Genomic DNA, 18,797 nt, shown 5'->3' on the forward strand with positions numbered 1-18,797 from the left:
GTATTGTTTTTGATATAATGGTCAGAAATAAAAACAACTGAACTGCCTTGGTTGGTTTTGAATCTTTATCCTCGGACTGACAAAGCCTTGATAGGTTATTTATAGTAGTTTCGCATACTTGTAAAGGCTCTTGACGAAGGGCCGGTTACTGAGATTGACAGAGTGAAGTTTCCGATTGTTGGAGTGTTGTTGCCGGAAAATTATTCCATTCGCTAGGTGCCGCTGAATGGAGGGCAGTCCTGAAAGTGCATTGATTGTTTTAGGTGAGAATTCACAGGATCGGTAAAATATAACACGGTCAACGAGGGTGTTTTTTTGAAGTCTTTGCAATAACTGGACAAAGCATTGAACAATGTCTTTCAAATGCAGGTGGAAGATGCTGTAATACACTCAACTTTGCATGTGAGACATAATAAAAGACCACATCATCGATAAGCCAGCAACAGATTCACTGCTCTTTCCTCAAAGTTATTCATTTTATCGACTTAGCCTTCTGCTCGTAACACTCAAGTCAATGAGTCAAGTGTTATCGAGTAGCGTCGGGCCGACACTTTTTCGAACATAGGCTACTAGGGGTTCCCAATTTTTTTTAACTGCAATTCACTTTTCGCAAATTGTGGCGGCCGCATTAAAAATTTCTCTCATTTTTTTTTTTTTTTAAATGCGGCCTAAGCTTTAAGATTGTATATTCTAGACTAGAGCCCAGACGGGACCGCAGATATTTTCCCACGACCGAACTTTGAACACCGCTGGTGTAGATGCTTCTCCCCGAGACGCTCTCACCACTCAGCTATGCAGCCGAAGGTCTGTGGCGTTGGCGTCACATGAAGCTTAGGGCAAGCAAAGTCCTCGAGTGCAACAGAAAACGATCATTGGATGCATTTTGAACCAAAATATAAGCTGAAATAACTACGGTAAGTTTTTTCTATTATTCTTACAAGGAGAGTTCTTCTTTTTGCCAACTCCGAGTTTGGTTGAGACCGATGCGCTTTAAAGGTGAACACATAGCTTACCTAGAGCTAAGTTCACTGTGCTACGCTCGCTCCTGACAGCTCTGCATCTAGTCAGGTCGTGCGTATATTGACGGTGAACTCTTGGGCTATCTGTTGGAAAACCTAACTCATTGTGTTATGAAAAGTCATGAAACAAAAGATCACAAGATATGAAAACGAGGAGTTGTAATAAATGATCCAGTGCAAATGTAACACGATACTGAAGTAACAGGAGACACAATTGCATTTAGGCTACAAAGCGCCGCATCAGACCACAGCAAAGCTATCAGACTTCTAAGGGACGAGGTGTATACGAAGGTGATAATTTCTTTCAAACTGGGGTAGACTACGAGACATAATTTCGATAAAACAAACCACTGGAAAGTTCCAAGCAACTTCTACAATGTTGCCAAACTAATATATTCGCTAATTCGGGACTTCTTTTTAACACTTAAAACGCACTGAAAGCCAACACAGGTTGCATCAAAATAACGTCGGTTGACGTCGATCAAGCGACAAAAGCGGTAACAGAGAGTGCTGACAGACCATGAGCTACTTCAGATGTTGAAAGCATTCTCCTAACTGGGGGAGATTGTTCAATCAAGCATGACGTAAGGCTGGGATGACGTGTGGGATTGTAGGCCGTTTGCTCCAACGGGCCAAACGCATATCTATCTACAAGGGGGCATTACCAGCGAGTCCCACAATGCTATACAGTCGAACAAGCGCATACAATGCTCACAGTGATGTCACAAAGCTCAGTAATTGTGTTGATGGCGTTGTCTTGACGTCACGATGAAATCACAATGACGAGTTACAAACGTCACAATAGAAATGAAGAACGGATAGAATTCGAAAATAAATATTTGAACAAGTTGATTGACAAGCGAAGTCGTGTCACGGTGACGTAACAATCACATAAAGCAGCATTGTAGACCAAGAGCAGAAGAACGCACAAAACTGGACAATACATCCACACCATTTCAATACGAGATTTGATAGAAATATATTTGTTGATTGTTGGGGTAGGTAGTTCTGGGAGGCAACGATCCAGTAACATGATTGGCTGATGACGTTTACCCTGGGAACGCTTATGGGATTCGTTTTGTATGAAACCGAGCAAACATGAAATGACCACATGGAATGCGCATTCCAAATGAAACCAGCAATGTGGCAACAACCACCTGCATTATTCGGAGCCAATTGATCTCATGATGAAGTAAAACACAGAAGCTCTCGAAACTTTCGCTTCAGCTTCCTGGATCCGAACACGCAACACTTCTTCGCACGTGTCGTGTGCGTGTCCACACAGCTGACTATAAGAGACATAGCAACGGGAATCCCTCACCTTGGAAGCCTAGGGGGTGCAGATATTCGCGCTGCTCACTTCCCATCACTCAACTATCGACGACTGCGACGTAACAATGCAACAAACCATTCAATATACACGAACAAAAGAATCCTAAGTAGAAGCGACAAAGCACCATAATCTGTTAAAACAACATAAAAATTATCGTGACAAAATTTCATTCGACTAAACACACAATATTAGTCACGTGATCAAGAAGCTGGAAATCGTTCAACTACGTCACAGTGGGACATATCTCGCGCAAGAGGCGCCCGAGCGCAGAGTTTTTGTCCTTTTCATCGACGAGTTTTCTTTCTGCCTCTTTCTGCCGCGCCTCAGTGACCTGCAGTCCTCTCATCAAATGAGCGTTCTCACAATACAAGTCCTTCACCAACAACTCTGTCTTGGAAAGTTTGGAATACTGCGGGAAAGTTAACATGATTGTTAGATGGAGACACAGAGGACATGACACGATCATAAGTGCGGGGCACAAACGCTGCCGGGTGCAAACGAAGTTAGATAGATACCGGACCCCGGTACTTGATCTGGAAACAAATTCCATAAAAGTAAAGTTGAAAATTAACACAAACGTTTTTCCACAATTGACCGAACATCTCCGAATGAATCTTTTTGTTGTCCTACCGAGACGCGAAGAGTCCTACCGACGGGAAGAAGATGCCGCTCTGTGAAGTGGACAATTCAACATATGACGACACCTGCATTGGTGGCTCAAATCTGCTACAGTACAAGTATGTGAAACTGCGATAGAATTAAGTTTTAAAAGAGCTTTTCTCCGACGAAAAAATATCCATTGTGCAGCAAACAATGACACTGACATTCCTACTGCTAGGTGCGCATGGCATCTCATTAAACTCTCTTGGAAAGTGGAAGTAGAAATGTTTTGTCGTACCCAGGCTTGCGCCCGGTGGTTGAAGGTCTCAATTAAGTTGACGGGACGGCAAAGAAGCCAATCTTCGTGTCCACCTTTAAGAAGAAGCAATAATTAAGGAAAAATCTCACCAAGTCTTTCATCCTCTTCATTTGGTTGCTCAGCTGCAGCCGTGTCTGCTCCAACCTTCGTCGTGTTCTTCTGGATACGTCATCAGTTGCGTCACTGTCGTCGTGCAGCGAGACGATGACGTCACGCGATAGTTGCTGGGAGAGCTTCGAACGCAGATCATCGATTTCCTGTGTGACGACATAAGCATCGTTGATGAAACCAAAGCGTCATGCATCGGTGGCCGCTGGAGCACGATCATGACGTCACAATGCATTACGCCAAAGGGAACAAACCATTTTCATTCTTTGGTTCTCTTCCTCCAAATCTTTTCTTCCATCGGCACTCCCGCATTGCAAGGCTTTGCTCTCAACTGTCTTCTTACTCTCTTCCACTTCCTTCTCTTGCATTCCCGTTCTCCTCCTGGGAATCGGAGTAGGTACTCCACGATCCTCCAGGTGGCGCAACTTTGCGGCGAGACCAGCGTTCTCCACCTTGGTTGCGTCATAATCCCGCTCCAGTGTGCGGACCTGGTCGAAACGCGATATGTCAATAATCACCAACAAGTGAATTATTTAAACACAAATTACAATTAGTTGCTCATCATTATTATTACGGTAGCCTAGTTAATAGACAACAGTCGACCACATAGCAACTAGCAGCATCATAAAAAAGCATAAACAACAATGATCAATTATAGCAAGTAATGAAATAATAGCAGGTCAGCAGCCATGCGTGGGTCGCATGTCGTTGTTCTACCTTCTCGTAGAGTTGTTCCCTCTCTGACGTCAAACTTCTCAGTTCCGCCTCGTGCGTGTCGTCACGCGTGCGTAACGATGACGTGGTCAGCTCATGTTGTTGGCATCGCTCTCTGACGTCATCAAGCTTGAAACACGAAACAGCGACGATGATATTAAATGACGTCATTAATGACGTCGGCACTTTAATTGTTTCCAGACTGGGTTACCAAGGGGTCGTTTCATACAAAGTGGTTCGTAAAAAGATCTGACCAATAAAACACAACTTTAAATAACAATTTGGCAAACTCATAGACCTCACCAGCTAAACTTCAATAAACCGAAATCGGACAAGAATTGACCAAGTTTATGTAATTTAAATTTGTCACTGTTTTAGTTAAATTCATTCTAAAGCTACTGACTTTCAATATTTTTTTTTATTTTTTAATCAAATTTATATAGCGCACAAAACAGAGTAAACATTTTCCAACTTGTCACGCAACAGTCACGCTTGAGAAATTGTTGTCACCTGTTTCCTTAAACTTTTATTTTCTAGCTCCTTCTCCACAGCTAATTTCTTTGTTTCTTCCATTCTCCGGACCAAAAAATTCTCGCTCCATTTGGCTTCTTCCTTTCTCTTCAACGATTCCTCCTGCTCTTGTAAAGAAGTGTGAGATTGGGAGAGCAAGTTTTCCAAGTCTTTGTTCCTGGTCTGGAAAAGATAACATCTTCTGAAGCCTGTTCAGTTGATGAGGAACTTCCTGAGTAAGCTTGGTAATGATGTAGCGCATTTTAGTTTTCGTTTGCCGGGTATAAAAAAATTATCTGTAAAAAAGACGATTGGACAACATGGCTATCGTTGGCTTAAAAGTTATGGAACTACAATGACACTTGCGATAACTACAAGATCCAACATTCGGAGGGTAAAGCTTCCGAAAAAAAAAAAAAAGTTTTGAATAAGTCCAAACCTTCAGCGCTTCCACCTCCAGTTGCAGAACAGTTGTGTTGTTTTCTCTCTCTTTTGCTTCTGCTTTTTTCTTTAGAAGAATCTCTTCTTCTTGTTCCATTACCTGTCTTTTTCTTTTCATTTCTCTCTCGGTCTCTTCTGCCATGCGTTGACGTAAAGTAGCGACTTCTTCACTAAAACAATAAACCAACAAACAAGTCAGCAATTGTCAACAAAGTTGCAACGCGACGCGCGAACTGAATGAACAATCAATCCAATGGCTGTTCAACACATATCCAAACGTCTCTATACTGAGTCAGGCTGGTGAAGAACAGAGCCCCTTGAATTTTGGAGTGGCGAAGAAGAAAAGGTTCACACGAAGAAGAATGCGACGCAGCAGAAGCCACAATGATAGATCGTGCCGGACAGCGGACGTGTTGGGGCGTTTGTCGAAGCCGTACAGCGCGAGACAGAAAACAACAGGTTTAATAAACTTTCAAGCGACAATGATCAACCCACAAGAATGATCGACAAACCTCAATTGCTTTCGCAGTTTCGCTTTGTCACAATCGAGCAGCTGACGTAATTCGACCGCTTCACGCTCAAATGCTTCTCTCATTTCCTGCATGCGCTCATGCATGACCATCCTTTCGGCGCTGATGCTCTCTTGCAACCGTTCCAGTTCACTGCACATGGACGTGTTGTCGAGCGTCTAAAGAGAGTCATGATGACATCACAATGTGATCACTGATCCAAATAGCAAGACTTTTGTCACACCCAACAAGTGTTTCATCCCACGGTGTTTCCGCATTCAAACCATGTGCAGATGGACATGTTCACTTTTATTATCACAGGCAAGGAATACGCGTTGGAATCAGAATTATCTACCAATGTCGTGTATACCGACCCAAGGATAGACATGTGGACCTAACAACGCTCGATGAACACACAATCCATTGGCTGCTGTGCCTAGGTATAACAACGTGATCTGCGGCGGCCTCAAACGCAGAAAGGAGGAATAAAGCTGCAAAGATATTTGTAAAACCCTGATGATTCTAAACCTAACATCCGGACACACATGAATGAATGTTACCTGCTGTCTCTCAGTGAGCAACTCATCTAATTTGGTCTCTGCGTTCCGCTTCACTGACTCCAACGCGGATGCATGGTCACGCTTGAGTTGCGCCACCTCTTCGTCATGCTTCAATGATATTTCTTTCAACTTGTCAGTGTCCACCTCATTGGTCCTGCCGCTCGTCGATCTGTGATTTCACACACGTTGCCAGGTTACGCGATGATGTCACAATGACGAATTGAACGTTCAAAAATGTGGAACTAACAATGAACAAAAATGTCATGGAAGGATAAAATCACAAACAAAGATGTGGTATCTAGAATACAAACCAACATGGAAATTCTACAAACAATTAAATCAAGAAAATTGAAATATTTTGGCCACATGATTCGCAATAATTCTATTCAAATTTGGACTAATGATATTGAAGACTGGTCAGGACTTAGTTACAAAACTGCAGTAGAAAAATCTCACAACAGAGAAACTTGGCGTTTCATTGCCTCCAACCCTCGACTAGAGGAAGGAACTTAATGATGATAAACAATAAACGAACTAACTTTTCGAATTTGTCGATGATTTCCTGGTGTGCCAAAAGCGCCTCCTTGTGTTGGCTCCTCTCAAACTTCAGTTGTTCTTCGAGCCGCTGGATGGCGCTACGTTCTTCTTTCAGCTTTTGGCGAGCGATAGCGACATCATCGGACAGTTTTTTAACCTGGAATGTTTGAAGATGACGAGGATGACACTATTAGAAAATTATACATGAAAGAGCCCAGACAGAAAATCAAACGTATTTTAAATTACAATTACAATGATTACATTATAATGTAAGAAACGGTTGATTTGCTGTCTGAGAGAAACACTTTACACAAAGAAAGTATGCCAACATTTTCTTAATTGGCTCGCCGGTCACTTTATTCAACACAGATCATATATGGGCAGTTTGAAGAGTCGTGGTTGGGTGGGCCTCGCCCTGCACCTTGGAGTGACAGGGAACCCATGTTCCAATAAGATTTCATCGACGCTGCACTTTCAGCGGATTGTGCTCATCAAGTCGCGCTTCCTTTATAACCCCCCTCAAAGTTAACAAACCTCACCTTATCGTCATGCTGCGCTACCAGTTCGGACTTCTCTCTAGCGAACTCTCGACAAAGATCTGCCATTTCCTCGTGGCCGCTAGACGTCTCCCTGTCTATCCGTTCTTTCAATTCCTTGTGTTTCGCTTCTAGCTGTGAAGTCACAATAATAAAAAAGTGTTGAATATTAAAATATATTAAATGCGCGTCTATGGCGTCATCGGTCATTACGTCACTGACCACAAAAATACGTCACAGTAAGATGTTTGACCTTCTAAAGTCTAAACGAAACAAGTGTCGCTGCATAAATCGACGACAACGAATTTAGTGATCGCTGACAGAGCAACTACCAAGACGATGACTCAGCATATTATTGTCCCACCTCATCTTTCTGATGAGTCATCTCCTTCAAAAGTTGCATAGTCATCGCCTGCTGCTCTTCCACCGCTTTATTGTCGTGGCAACTGCGCAACTTGGATCGTTCCGCTTCAAGTTTCACTTGGAATTCCTTCTCCATGTCTGCTCTCATGGCGGCCTGCAACAGAGGTTGCTCGCCATCAACTGCCACCCGCTCCAAACCACAACTTCAAACCTTTTTTATTTTCTGACTCTATCCAGAAAATAAATTCCATGCAGCCCCTTGGTGAGTAATGTGTAGTGCACCACACACTGAAGTATACGTCTACTTTTAATTTGTTTTGCAGCCCCATTTGGCGCACACAGTTCGAAATACCTTGATTTAAATGAGCTCTCACTTTACAAGATGTCACAATGACCCATTTTATGTCACATCCTGTAAGCTACGTCACGTCCTGTAAGTCGAGTGACGAGCAGCATTAACAATCAAGTTTGTTGAGATCGGGAACATACTTTCTCCTCGGCGAGGCTGTCCAATGTTTCCCTTTTCGAATTTCTGAAATCTTCAACCAGATGTTCAAGTTCACTCATGCGCGCAAAGTCAGTCATGCGTGCAACATTGTAGGGAGACTTGTCCAAGCTCAGGCTCCGTGTCTTGGAGTGGCCCACAACGTTCATGTCGTCATCTAGGGGGAGAGATTCTAGAGAGAAAAACAAATTTCCTTTCAAGTCCATGAAAAGCTCTTTAAAAATGTTAATGGTCAAACAGAGAAAGTACTTTCGGTGCTTAACAACGACATGTCGTGGTTGGATAATCCGAGCATATCAATCACTTAAATAACAATTTGAAGTTTTAATTTGCAGTTGAGCATAAGTTTTAGAAACGAAATATGTTTCGTCTCATTCCAAACTGAGTCTTTTTAAAAAATTGTCCTTGGAACACCTCAGTCGTCCCCCACCTTTCCCGTCCCAATCGGAATGATTCGATGTTCGCCGCGACGCCTTCTTGCGCTTCGGTGACGTCACCATCGTCTCGCTGTACAGGTCCTGGTTGTCATGGAGATCGCGCGACTCCTGACGACGCAGCTTGGCGCGAATCTTTTCGATTTCGATTGTGAGTTCGTCGTTTCGGTCGCTCAGTTCCTGCAGAGGACGTAGTTCTTTAGAGAGCCGTTCAAAAAAGACACAAACAGCCGCCTCTGGTTGTCTAGACTAAAAATGAATCCGTCAAATGAAACCAAAATGGTCGTCAATGCTTTCCAGAGATGTTTTTCCTGAGGTCCACAAATTCTAATTATTTTGTTTTTAAGTTTGAGTTTGTTTTTAATTTTAAATCCTTTGCTCTCTCTTTCAGGACTCACCCGATGTTGAGTCTCATAGTCCTTGATGATCATTGCAAACTTCTCCTCCTGGGACGTGCTCATGGGATCGGAGGAGAGGTCTCCAGTCTGAAATACAATATTTTAAAGATTAGAGATCTCATGATGGATTACAGGAGAAGCTTCCTCTAAATAATGTCAATTACCCATCAGAATACGGTTGTCAGGACAAAAATAATCAAATTAATGCAACATATGGTCAGAAAATTCAAAAGATTACCATAAAATATGATACTTTTAAACGTTGAAATTTCTAGCCACAAAATTCCCAAACTGGCAGCATTGCAGGCTCATATTTCTGGGCTAACCTTAGCAACAAGAAGACATTCGAGATCCTTCCGTAATCTTTCTGCATCTTTCTCAGCGTCAGAGAGCTTCTCGCTGAGCTGGATGGCGTCTTTCGTCAGCTCCTTGTTCTCTGACGAGAGCACGTTCAACTTTCGACGTAGCATCGACTCATTGTCACGTAACAAGCCTGTCATGCAGGATGTAGTAACGACACACGCTATGAACGATGGTGTTGGAATAAATGAGGCGGTAGATATGGATGTTTTGCAAGAAGAAGCCATCAGAAAAATGAATGCGGCCTCAAAGCAACTTTCTCACAAGTTGATGACGATCATAATAACGAAGATGATGACGATCATAATGACGAACATGATGACGAAAATGATGACAAAACATGATAACGAACATGATGAGCGTTGCCAGAGTTTTGTACCAATCTGGTTGCAGCGTCTTCAGTGACACCAACACACTGATTGTTACGTTATTTTCCAGCCCGTTCACAGCAATGGGCGAAAGGCATCGTGACGTCACTCACCGACTTCCTTCATCATATCTTCCCTGTCCGCGTGAGCTTGTAAGATGATGGCTTCCCGCTCCCTATGGAACTCCCTTTGAGCGGATGTCATCTTCCTCTCCCACTTCCTCTCCACTCCAGCAAGCAACCTCTCACTGTGCTCATCGATGCTCAGGTACCGATCATCCACCTCAGCGATCATCTTCGAGTTGCGCACCTCCGACCGGTCGAGATCTTCCTGAATTTTATCCGCTTTACGGCGGTAGTGATCTGCCTGGGACCTGAAAGAAAACATTGTCGTTGAAAACAAGATTGTACAACATAAAACAAAGTAGCGAACGCTGTACCGAATGCAGGTCAAAAGCTTCACAACACTTAATTTCACGAAAACATTAAATCATTAAAAATGTTGTGTAACTGCGATGCACCAGCGGTCATGTTGGCCGCTTTCTGTGATGTCACAGCAACAAGCGACAACATCGAGAGGTCAGTAAGAAGCGTCATTCCAAGAGGAATCTTTGCTCTCACGTGTCCACATTCCCAACTAACGCACGATCTATCGATGAAACTGTGCTTTTCAAGTTATTTCATGAAAGAAAATCTGATCAATCAAGATGACGAAGCTCGATGTCCCAGGCCAGTAGGGATACAGAGAACTGCAGAGCACCAACACTTCTCAAGCTGCCCTCACTGTTTTCGGGTATAAAGTTGAAATTTTTTCGTTTTTTCTCATTTTTGGCAGCACTCTGGTCCGCGCCTATGAGAAGATGGTGCAGCAGACACACTGTGCCAGCTGACACCTCGGAGGGCCGTTTAACAGAGGTATTGAATGCGTGTTAATTTCTAAGCCGCCCAACCATGAAGCTGCTCCTGACAACTCGTCGTTGTATCAGAAATACTTCTTCATCCAAAACTACATAGAGTGATCTTTGAAAACATCTTTGAATGCAAAAGCAGACGATGTAATAACAAAAGTGTCATAGCTTTTTAGGTGATAGTTCATCACTTTTGACATCAAAATCTATGTTGATTCTTTTCTAACAACTTTGATCTTATTTCAACTGACGTAGTATAGCACTGACGTAACAACAAACCTGGTGGCGATGTTTTCATATGGTTGCTCTGTGATAGATTATGAGCCGCGGTTCTAACACTAAAACAACAACGACTCCTCCTATGCTGTGGTTCGCGACTAGTAGACCCAAAAATAACTTGTAGCTCCAACAAACTTTCCACTAAGTGCCACAAGTGCGCTTGGCAATCGATAACAGCACAACAAGAGGTAAAACTTCTACATCGAATCTTCGTCACCGAACGAAAACGCCACGCGTAACGATGATGCGTGCAATTGTGACGTCACAGGTACTTACTCCATGTGAAGCGAGTGGTGCTTGTAGGCCGCGAGCAATCCGCAGACGATGACCCCGCTGGTGGAAATGTCGTTGCTCGCCGGAAATGACGACATAGCGGCAAGCGCTTCTTTCTCCAGCGTCGCCGACAATTCGTAGCTGTCAACCACGTCTGTGTCGTCACGATTGCCGAAGCCGCAACCCTACCAACGTCACAAGGGGTTAAGTGTCTGTTGCACAATTTGCAAAAAAAAGTTATGAAAAGTGAAAACAAAATGTTCGATCAATATTTCTATGCATTTAAAAAAAACTAATGCAAGCAAACTATACGAAGAGAATAATTTGTAAGTGTTGAAATCATCACAACACATTCAACTGAAGCCAAACAATTGAGTTGAGGGATGTGTCCATCAACAACATCAATTTAAAAACATCCATGTTTAACTCTATATCTCCCATCCTACCTCAAGTATTGCCCCAGGGTCCGCAATCCCTTCACGCCTCCACATCTCCATCAAATGGCCAACCTCAACACTCCCGGAGTCGTCTAGCTCCAAGGAGGAGAACAAGTTGCATCCCTGAGCTTCGTGGAAAAGTATCACGGAGTCATTCTCAGGATCCTGGAATAAGAACAACAACTCTTCAACAATCGGAAACTCCACTCTGACAATCTCGATGACCGGGCATGTGATTTCTTGCGTCAGTGATGCAAAGCCTCTATGTCTTGATTCAATTTCTTACGAAACCTCATATGATTCATTTCTATTTCGAAGCTACTGTTCAATCATGCTGTGTATTGATTCTTCTAATGTAAAATGTAAAATGTCTGACGCTGCAATGTATGAAGCCTGATGTCAGGCAGCACCTTGACTAGTTAACCGCAAGGTTGTTTGGTGCTGCCAGACCTTTCTATTGCTATATTTTGATTTTTATGTAATTGTGTTTCTTTTCCTCGACTCGTATTAGAAAGGCAAATAAAACAAACATATCTCTCTCTCTCTCTCTCTCTTTGCAAAAACAGCCAGGTATGTATGCCAGGTATACATTATACAAGTATGCGAAACAGCCAGGATTAAGTTTGCAGAGCGGCTTTCTCAGTCCGAGGATGAAGATTCTCATAATCAAGCAAGCCATTGTCAAAGGATCGCGAGTGTGGTGCAAGAGCAAAGTGCTTCGAAGTGCTTTGACAAGGCAGTGCATAGGATGCGTGACCTGTCTTGCAACCAACAGAGATCCTCTTTCACAATCATCGTCATTATTAAGAAGTTCAAAGACCCTCGATGTTGCAAGAAAGCCTCAACCTCTAGAACATTCAAGGAATAGACACCGAGGCATGGTTACGTTATCTCCCATGCGCATCTCGTATGGACGAAGTGCATTGTTCGGTTAATGTAGTTGTGATTGGTTCCTCCGAGTTACGGATCAAAAGAGATGTCACTCCAAGCTTGCCCATGATTGAGAAAAATGGATCACGGCCCAAACCCTGTGCATGGCATTGACAGTGAACTGCAGTGTCCAAAGCATCCAGCAGTGAACAAGCTGGCAATGCACAAGTAGCTCACCACTTTACAACACAGAGCGGCAGTGGTGGATGATTATAAAGGGAACGTCTTCCACCAAAGTTTCACAAAGCAATAGTTCACCCAGTTACCCTCACAGTGAGATAGCTGCTGGCTGTAATATCAACCTGGAAACTAAAATATGTTAAGAGAGTCTTGTAAGTGGAGTAAAATGAAAATAGCCAAAAGCGATAAGGAGCATACAAGTTTGTGGCACATAACTGAAACATCTTGGAAGTGAGATGGTTTTAGTGTGTTATACTGTATATTTGTTGGGGCGGTAATGCGGCATGAGTTAGAGTTTGATTACCTAGTGCGGTCTATCAATTTAATCAATTCAAATTTGATGATGTGATGATGATGTCTATCAATTTGATCATATATCAATTCAATTAGATTCATATACCACTCTGACCGGGAGAAACTTTACATGTAGTTTGAACTAAATCAAAAACCAAATATCTCAATAAAAACCAATAACAATGTGACATTTAAACAAAAGTTAGAGGTAAACACTGACCAGGAAACCATTGGAAGCACTCCGAATCTTTTGTGTCTTGTTGGAGACGCCATGAAGGGAGGATGAAGATGCGACTCCGCTCGCTTCAAAGTAGTCACCGCCTTTGTGGGCATTGAAGCGTGACGATGACTCGTAATACGCTTTGTCGTCATCGACGTGTCGCGCGTCGATCGCGTCATCAGATGACGTCGCCATGTCTCCAGCCCTGAAATGACGTCGCATCACATCAGCATTCGCACCACATGCAATGGAGCTCATTGCATTGTCATCAAGTTCATTTACTTTTTGTTTCATAATTTATTCTGAGGATGTCATTCTCTCATTGGATGCGCACTGTACGTGTTTGTTTTATGTACATTTCGCATCCAAACAAAAACAAAATGACCATCCATGTGTGTTGCATGGTGTGCAAAACATTACTAAAAAGTAAAAAGCATAACAACTCATAGCGAAGAAGGGAGCGTTCTACCGGGCAATCTCACTCCCCCGGCCCGTGTTCGAAACTTGATGCTGTTACGAGAAGCCTCACTCTGAAAACTAGTCTGTGGTAGAATTAGTGGTGCGATACTAACGAGTCCAGCCTCATGGACAAAACACGGTGTCTATCGCTGTTAATTCTTGCTACAATCGAGTGCTGAGAAACATGACAAGTCATACTTTTCTACTTCTGATTTTTCACTCGTCGAGTGAGCACTGTAGCCAACATGGAAGCCTTGTAAGGAACACATGGTTGGATTTGCTCGGACGGATGGATAACTTACCAGAGTTCGCTTTCTACGGCTCTTCCATGGAAGCTCTCCTCCTCCATCTGTGCATCGTTTGAGGAGTCTGGAGGAGCTGTTCTGCGTCCATACTTTCTTCCTCTCCTCACAAGACGCGGTTCAACTAATTTGAAGAAGGATTTATTAAGAACAAAGTTCACACCATCAAACACAAAAACATGTTGGTGCAAACGTTTCTGCTTCGGAATGTAAAGTCACAGCTCCCACGGCATGGAATGCGCTCACAAAGCCTTGTCTCGTACCGAACAGTGCGAAGTGTTTACCTCCAAAACATATCAATCATAGTGGGTCGGGATATAAAGCAACTTGAAGCAGCCAAATGCCGCAAAACACTGCTCATGGCTTTGTTTGGAGGGAACCTTGTCATGACGACGGCTGCATTCATAAGCCACATTCGCAAATAACTGTTTAAACCTCACAGGGTTGCATGCAATGACACTTTTAGAACAATAACATCAGGCTTCCACCATGCTTAGAAGTTGTTTACTCAAGGCAAACGATCAAAGTTTGTACATTACCTTCTGTTTCTGTGGCAACTTGATCGTCATGATAATCGTCAGGGTCAGAGGTCACCTGGTCAGTGGTCTCTGAAAGAGCCGAAACAAAACATTCACAGAAGTGATTGAAATTGATGCAGGGCTGATCTTTGTCAGAGAATGCCAAGACAAACAATCGATCGATGCATTCGTCATCAAGCGATAACCTGAAACAAACAATGGTTATGATGACAATCACAATCAAGGGGTGTAGTTGAAAATGACGGAATCGTGTGACGGGGTATGAGTTCAAAATGGGATTTTAAACTTAAAAAAAAGTAAAACTTAGAACATCAAGTTGAGACACTGTTGATTTTTCCAAACGTAAAAAGTTTTGAAAGCACTCAAGTCAATGATCAGTTGTAGGTGAAAAGTAAAACTTTTCCTATCATTTAAACCATTTCATATCTTTTCTTTTTATCTTTTATTTTAAAAATATATATGATATATTTTTTTTTCTTTTTAATATCTTTTCAGGAATTACAGGTTTAAAAGTCTTTTTGCAGATTAAATTACAGTTACAATATTCAATATCTCTTCAAGAATTACCAATTTAATGTTTTTGCATGTTTTTCAGACCTTCTGATGATCCGTTAAAGGTGAAACAGGCTGTTAAGGATTCAGATAGTAACTAATAACTATATTGAACCATAGGCATACGAAGCCGAGCAACGTTATCAAGTTTAATATATTAAAGACTATTATATTTACAAAAATACAAAACTACGCATTAATTAAATACCGAACGTTTTCGACATCACACGATGTCCTGTTCAGAAATAACATATATATCATACAATTTTTACTACATCTGAATAAAATACAATGGTTATTACAACTATAAACAGGAAAAAACAAAAACTGCACATTTTCGACATCGTGTGATGTCGAAAACGTTCGATATTTAATTGTTGCGTAGTTTTGTGTTTAATCTTTAATATGTTAAACTTGATAACGTTGCTCGGCTTCGTATGCCTATGGTTCAACAAGACAAACTCTCTACCGAAGCCATAATAACTATACATATTGATTTAATTCGCTCTCCTTTGCTTTTTTGCTTAGCATTGAGCACTTTTGTAGTATTAATAGTTTTTATTGTTTTTAAACCATTTCATATGCTTAACATTGAGGTCATGCATAACTTTGAATTAGAAAAACTAACGTTTAAAATTAATAATACATATATAATAGGCCTATACATAAAAGAATAATATGACAAGAAGTTTGAGCTATAAATGAGACAATATATGAAACAAGTAAATACAAATTTTGAAGAAAAATGCATCAAATATGCTGGAGTAATATTGTGGAATAATATCTCAAAATACATTATATAAATGTTATCCTTCTATTTTGTAATAAAAATATTAATATATTATATATATTGAAAATACCAAACCCATTAATATCAGGAAGAGATTGCTTATATTTACAACAAGGCTAAGTGTGTGTTGTTTAACTATTTTGTGAATACCCTTGTTTTAATCTATATATACTTATTATAATAATCGCCATTTTGCTTCTTTTAACTCCTTTTGTTCAACTTTACAGTTACCGTACATCAGAGTTGGGTCAATTGCATAGCTTTCAGTTATAAAATTTTTAATTACATTACAATTACATTGTTTTGAAATTTTCAAATTGCAATGTTTATTGATGATTTTGTTACTTTAATTTCAACATAGACAAGTAGAATCGTGTTTGATAAAGACAAAATTGCAATGTACGCTAGAAGTCCCTTTTGAACCCTAATTAGCAACCCAACAAAAGGAGCTACTAATATCCAGAGGTGGGCATCTGCTGGTTTAACAGTAGCACGCTACCTGCTACTTGGGCTAAAGTAGCGCATGCTACCGCTACATTTCTCTTAAACTTGTACAACACTTTGTGATGTTAAAATGACCATGAAAACTAACGATATCATTTGTTTACACTGCCATTTGAAAGTCGCTATAGAAAACAAAGTCTAGGTGAAATTTGATGCTAGCCAATGCATCTTTCAAAAACATGAGTCTTTCAAAATGGGAGTTTATTCATTCATTTTATTTTTTGTCATTAACGTGTCTGAGACAAAAAAGGTATATACTACTAACTACAATAGTCAATATAGGCCTACCAGCACGTTAATGAACGAGTAAAGGTGGCAAATTGTGCCATTCTTGTCGTTATCAATGAGGCTTGATGTTTTGAATGAATTTTGGCTTGATTATTCAAGCATCGTTGCCATAAATAATCTCCATAAACGAGTCATTCTTTTAACTTTAAATTGGAAAGTAGGATGGTGAGTAGCAAACGTGCACTGAAAAAATGTATCTCACCGCTACAGTAATATTGGAAAAAAAGTAGCGCTGCTACTCCAACAAAAATGTAGCACTGCTACCGCTACAATTAATACCAAAAAAGTAGCAACGCTAGCATGATACTGCCCACCTCTGCTAATATCATGCATGTAAACTTACCAAATGGAATTGTAATCTGGACCAAATTTTTTTAGAAGTTAAATTAAAATTTCAACTATACAATAACAAAAAAGTCTCAATTAATTAAAGTTATATACATAAAAATGTGTATTAATTAATTACATTCAATTGTATAATAATTGATTCAATTCTGCCATTCAGACAGTAAACAATTCCATAGGGCAACTCATCTAGACAATTTTACAGCCCTTTACACTGTAGTTTCAACATGTTTAAAACTAAATACTGTGAAGGACCAACATTGCTTTGGTCAGTCATTTTCCATCTACTTCCACAGCCATGTTTTGGCGATCCAGTGTCACTGCTGGCTTGCAATGCATTGCTCTACACCAATGCAGTTGTACTTCATGCATCTTAAGAGAAATTAGATTGATTCTAAACAACCCAATACAGATCTTTTCAGGTGGTATGGAATAAATTAAATTTCAGGGAAGATTGGTGAAGTACAACTGTGCTGATATGGCAATATACTGCAAGTCAGCGATGACAGCTAAACAAAAATACATACTCTGCCGCCACAGCAGAGCAAACACCATGTAAATAGTACCAATGATGGTATTGTAAAAGCATCCATGGGAAATATAATACATATAAAAATGAACTTAATTGACTTGAGTTATAAATTATAACATCAAGCCAAAGTGTTAAAAGTTGCAAAATATTCAACATTTGAACCAATAAGTTTAAAATTCAAAACCAGCAACAGAAAATTCCTTCTTGACAGCTGCTTTTTATCGACACAATGCAACAATAATTTACCTTTTACACAGTTTTAACAGCTGGTCTTCTTTCAATGTGGTTTCATCTTGAGAGCAAAAACTGTTGAAAATTTCTTCCAGTTGCTTGATGTACTGGTCATCTCCATTCATGATATTCCTTTGCTGATTCTGACAGCATTCCAGCCAATACACAACTAAACTTGCAAGATTGTCATCATAAACAAGTTATGGTTTACATAACTGAAAAATAGCAACACTATTGCCCTACATAGAGAAAATAAAAAAAACATGGCAGTAGAGCATTGAAATTTTGTTGACAACAATTTTAAGTAACTTTCATACTTCACCATTACGCAGATGAATACACATATGATGGCACCCTAGGGTTGCAAAGGGGTGGAAAGTTTCCGGGAATTTTGGAAACTTTCCTGGAAACTTTCCGGGAATTTTGAAGGACACGGGAATATTGGGGAATTTTCATTTGGCTTTTATTATGTTTAAAAAATTTGTTAAATATTTCATCAATTAGAAAAAAATATCAAAAACCTATCTTTCTTATTTTCTTTAATTACTCTAAACACTAATTTGTTGTTAATTAAGAATGAGGCTTATTATGCATACTTTTTCAATATTTAAAAAAATACAGATCATATTTGGGAACACTCACACCAAGGTCCGCAATAGGCTCGCAAATGAAAGGGTGGAAAAACTAGTATCAGTCAGGTCAAACTTGGCATTGTTTGAGCCCTATGAAGATAAGTCAACTCAAATTGAAGTTGACTCTGAAGTCGATGACGCTGCCAGAACAGTCATTAGTACGGTACATCATCTGAAGAAGCCGAGCAGGAGGAGATGCTAACCGGCAGCAACTAGAACAACGACTTTGTAACTGACTCAGTATTGCTTTTCTTTGTAAAAAACAGATTGGTGATGATTCAGTTTTGGAGTTATTAAACTAAACCATGTGTTTGTATGTTCTTAAGTATTTTAGTTATTCGTTTAAGATGAGCTAAGACTGGCAAGGGCAAATGGAGTAAGATGGTATGGACATGTGATAAGGAGGGAGGAAGGAAGTTTTCTTAGAAAGGCACTAGATCTAAAGGTGGATGGGAAGAGGAAACGCGGTCGTCCAAGAAGAACGTGGAA

General features: G+C 40.7%; 1 protein-coding gene across 1 annotated transcript; it reads right to left on the minus strand.

Moving 5' to 3' along the window:
• Positions 1 to 1,163: 1,163 nt before the first annotated feature.
• LOC145774681 (ninein-like protein) lies at positions 1,164 to 17,903 on the minus strand. The gene is made up of 22 exons (XM_082585975.1): positions 17,692 to 17,903; positions 14,435 to 14,619; positions 13,896 to 14,019; positions 13,135 to 13,339; positions 11,520 to 11,675; positions 11,077 to 11,258; positions 9,728 to 9,987; positions 9,213 to 9,379; positions 8,887 to 8,973; positions 8,485 to 8,668; positions 8,039 to 8,226; positions 7,551 to 7,703; positions 7,190 to 7,321; positions 6,653 to 6,807; positions 6,114 to 6,282; positions 5,557 to 5,732; positions 5,043 to 5,214; positions 4,604 to 4,786; positions 4,097 to 4,222; positions 3,634 to 3,867; positions 3,361 to 3,528; positions 1,164 to 2,761 (listed from the first exon to the last, which is right to left on the minus strand). The coding sequence occupies exons 1-22, from the start codon at positions 17,799 to 17,801 to the stop codon at positions 2,576 to 2,578; spliced, it is 3,702 nt and encodes a 1,233-aa protein (XP_082442101.1). The 5' UTR covers positions 17,802 to 17,903; the 3' UTR covers positions 1,164 to 2,575.
• Between the last annotated feature and the right edge of the window lie 894 nt (positions 17,904 to 18,797).

Source organism: Aplidium turbinatum, chromosome 7 (assembly GCF_918807975.1).
Source record: "Aplidium turbinatum chromosome 7, kaAplTurb1.1, whole genome shotgun sequence".
Classification (NCBI taxonomy): Eukaryota; Metazoa; Chordata; class Ascidiacea; order Aplousobranchia; family Polyclinidae; genus Aplidium; species Aplidium turbinatum.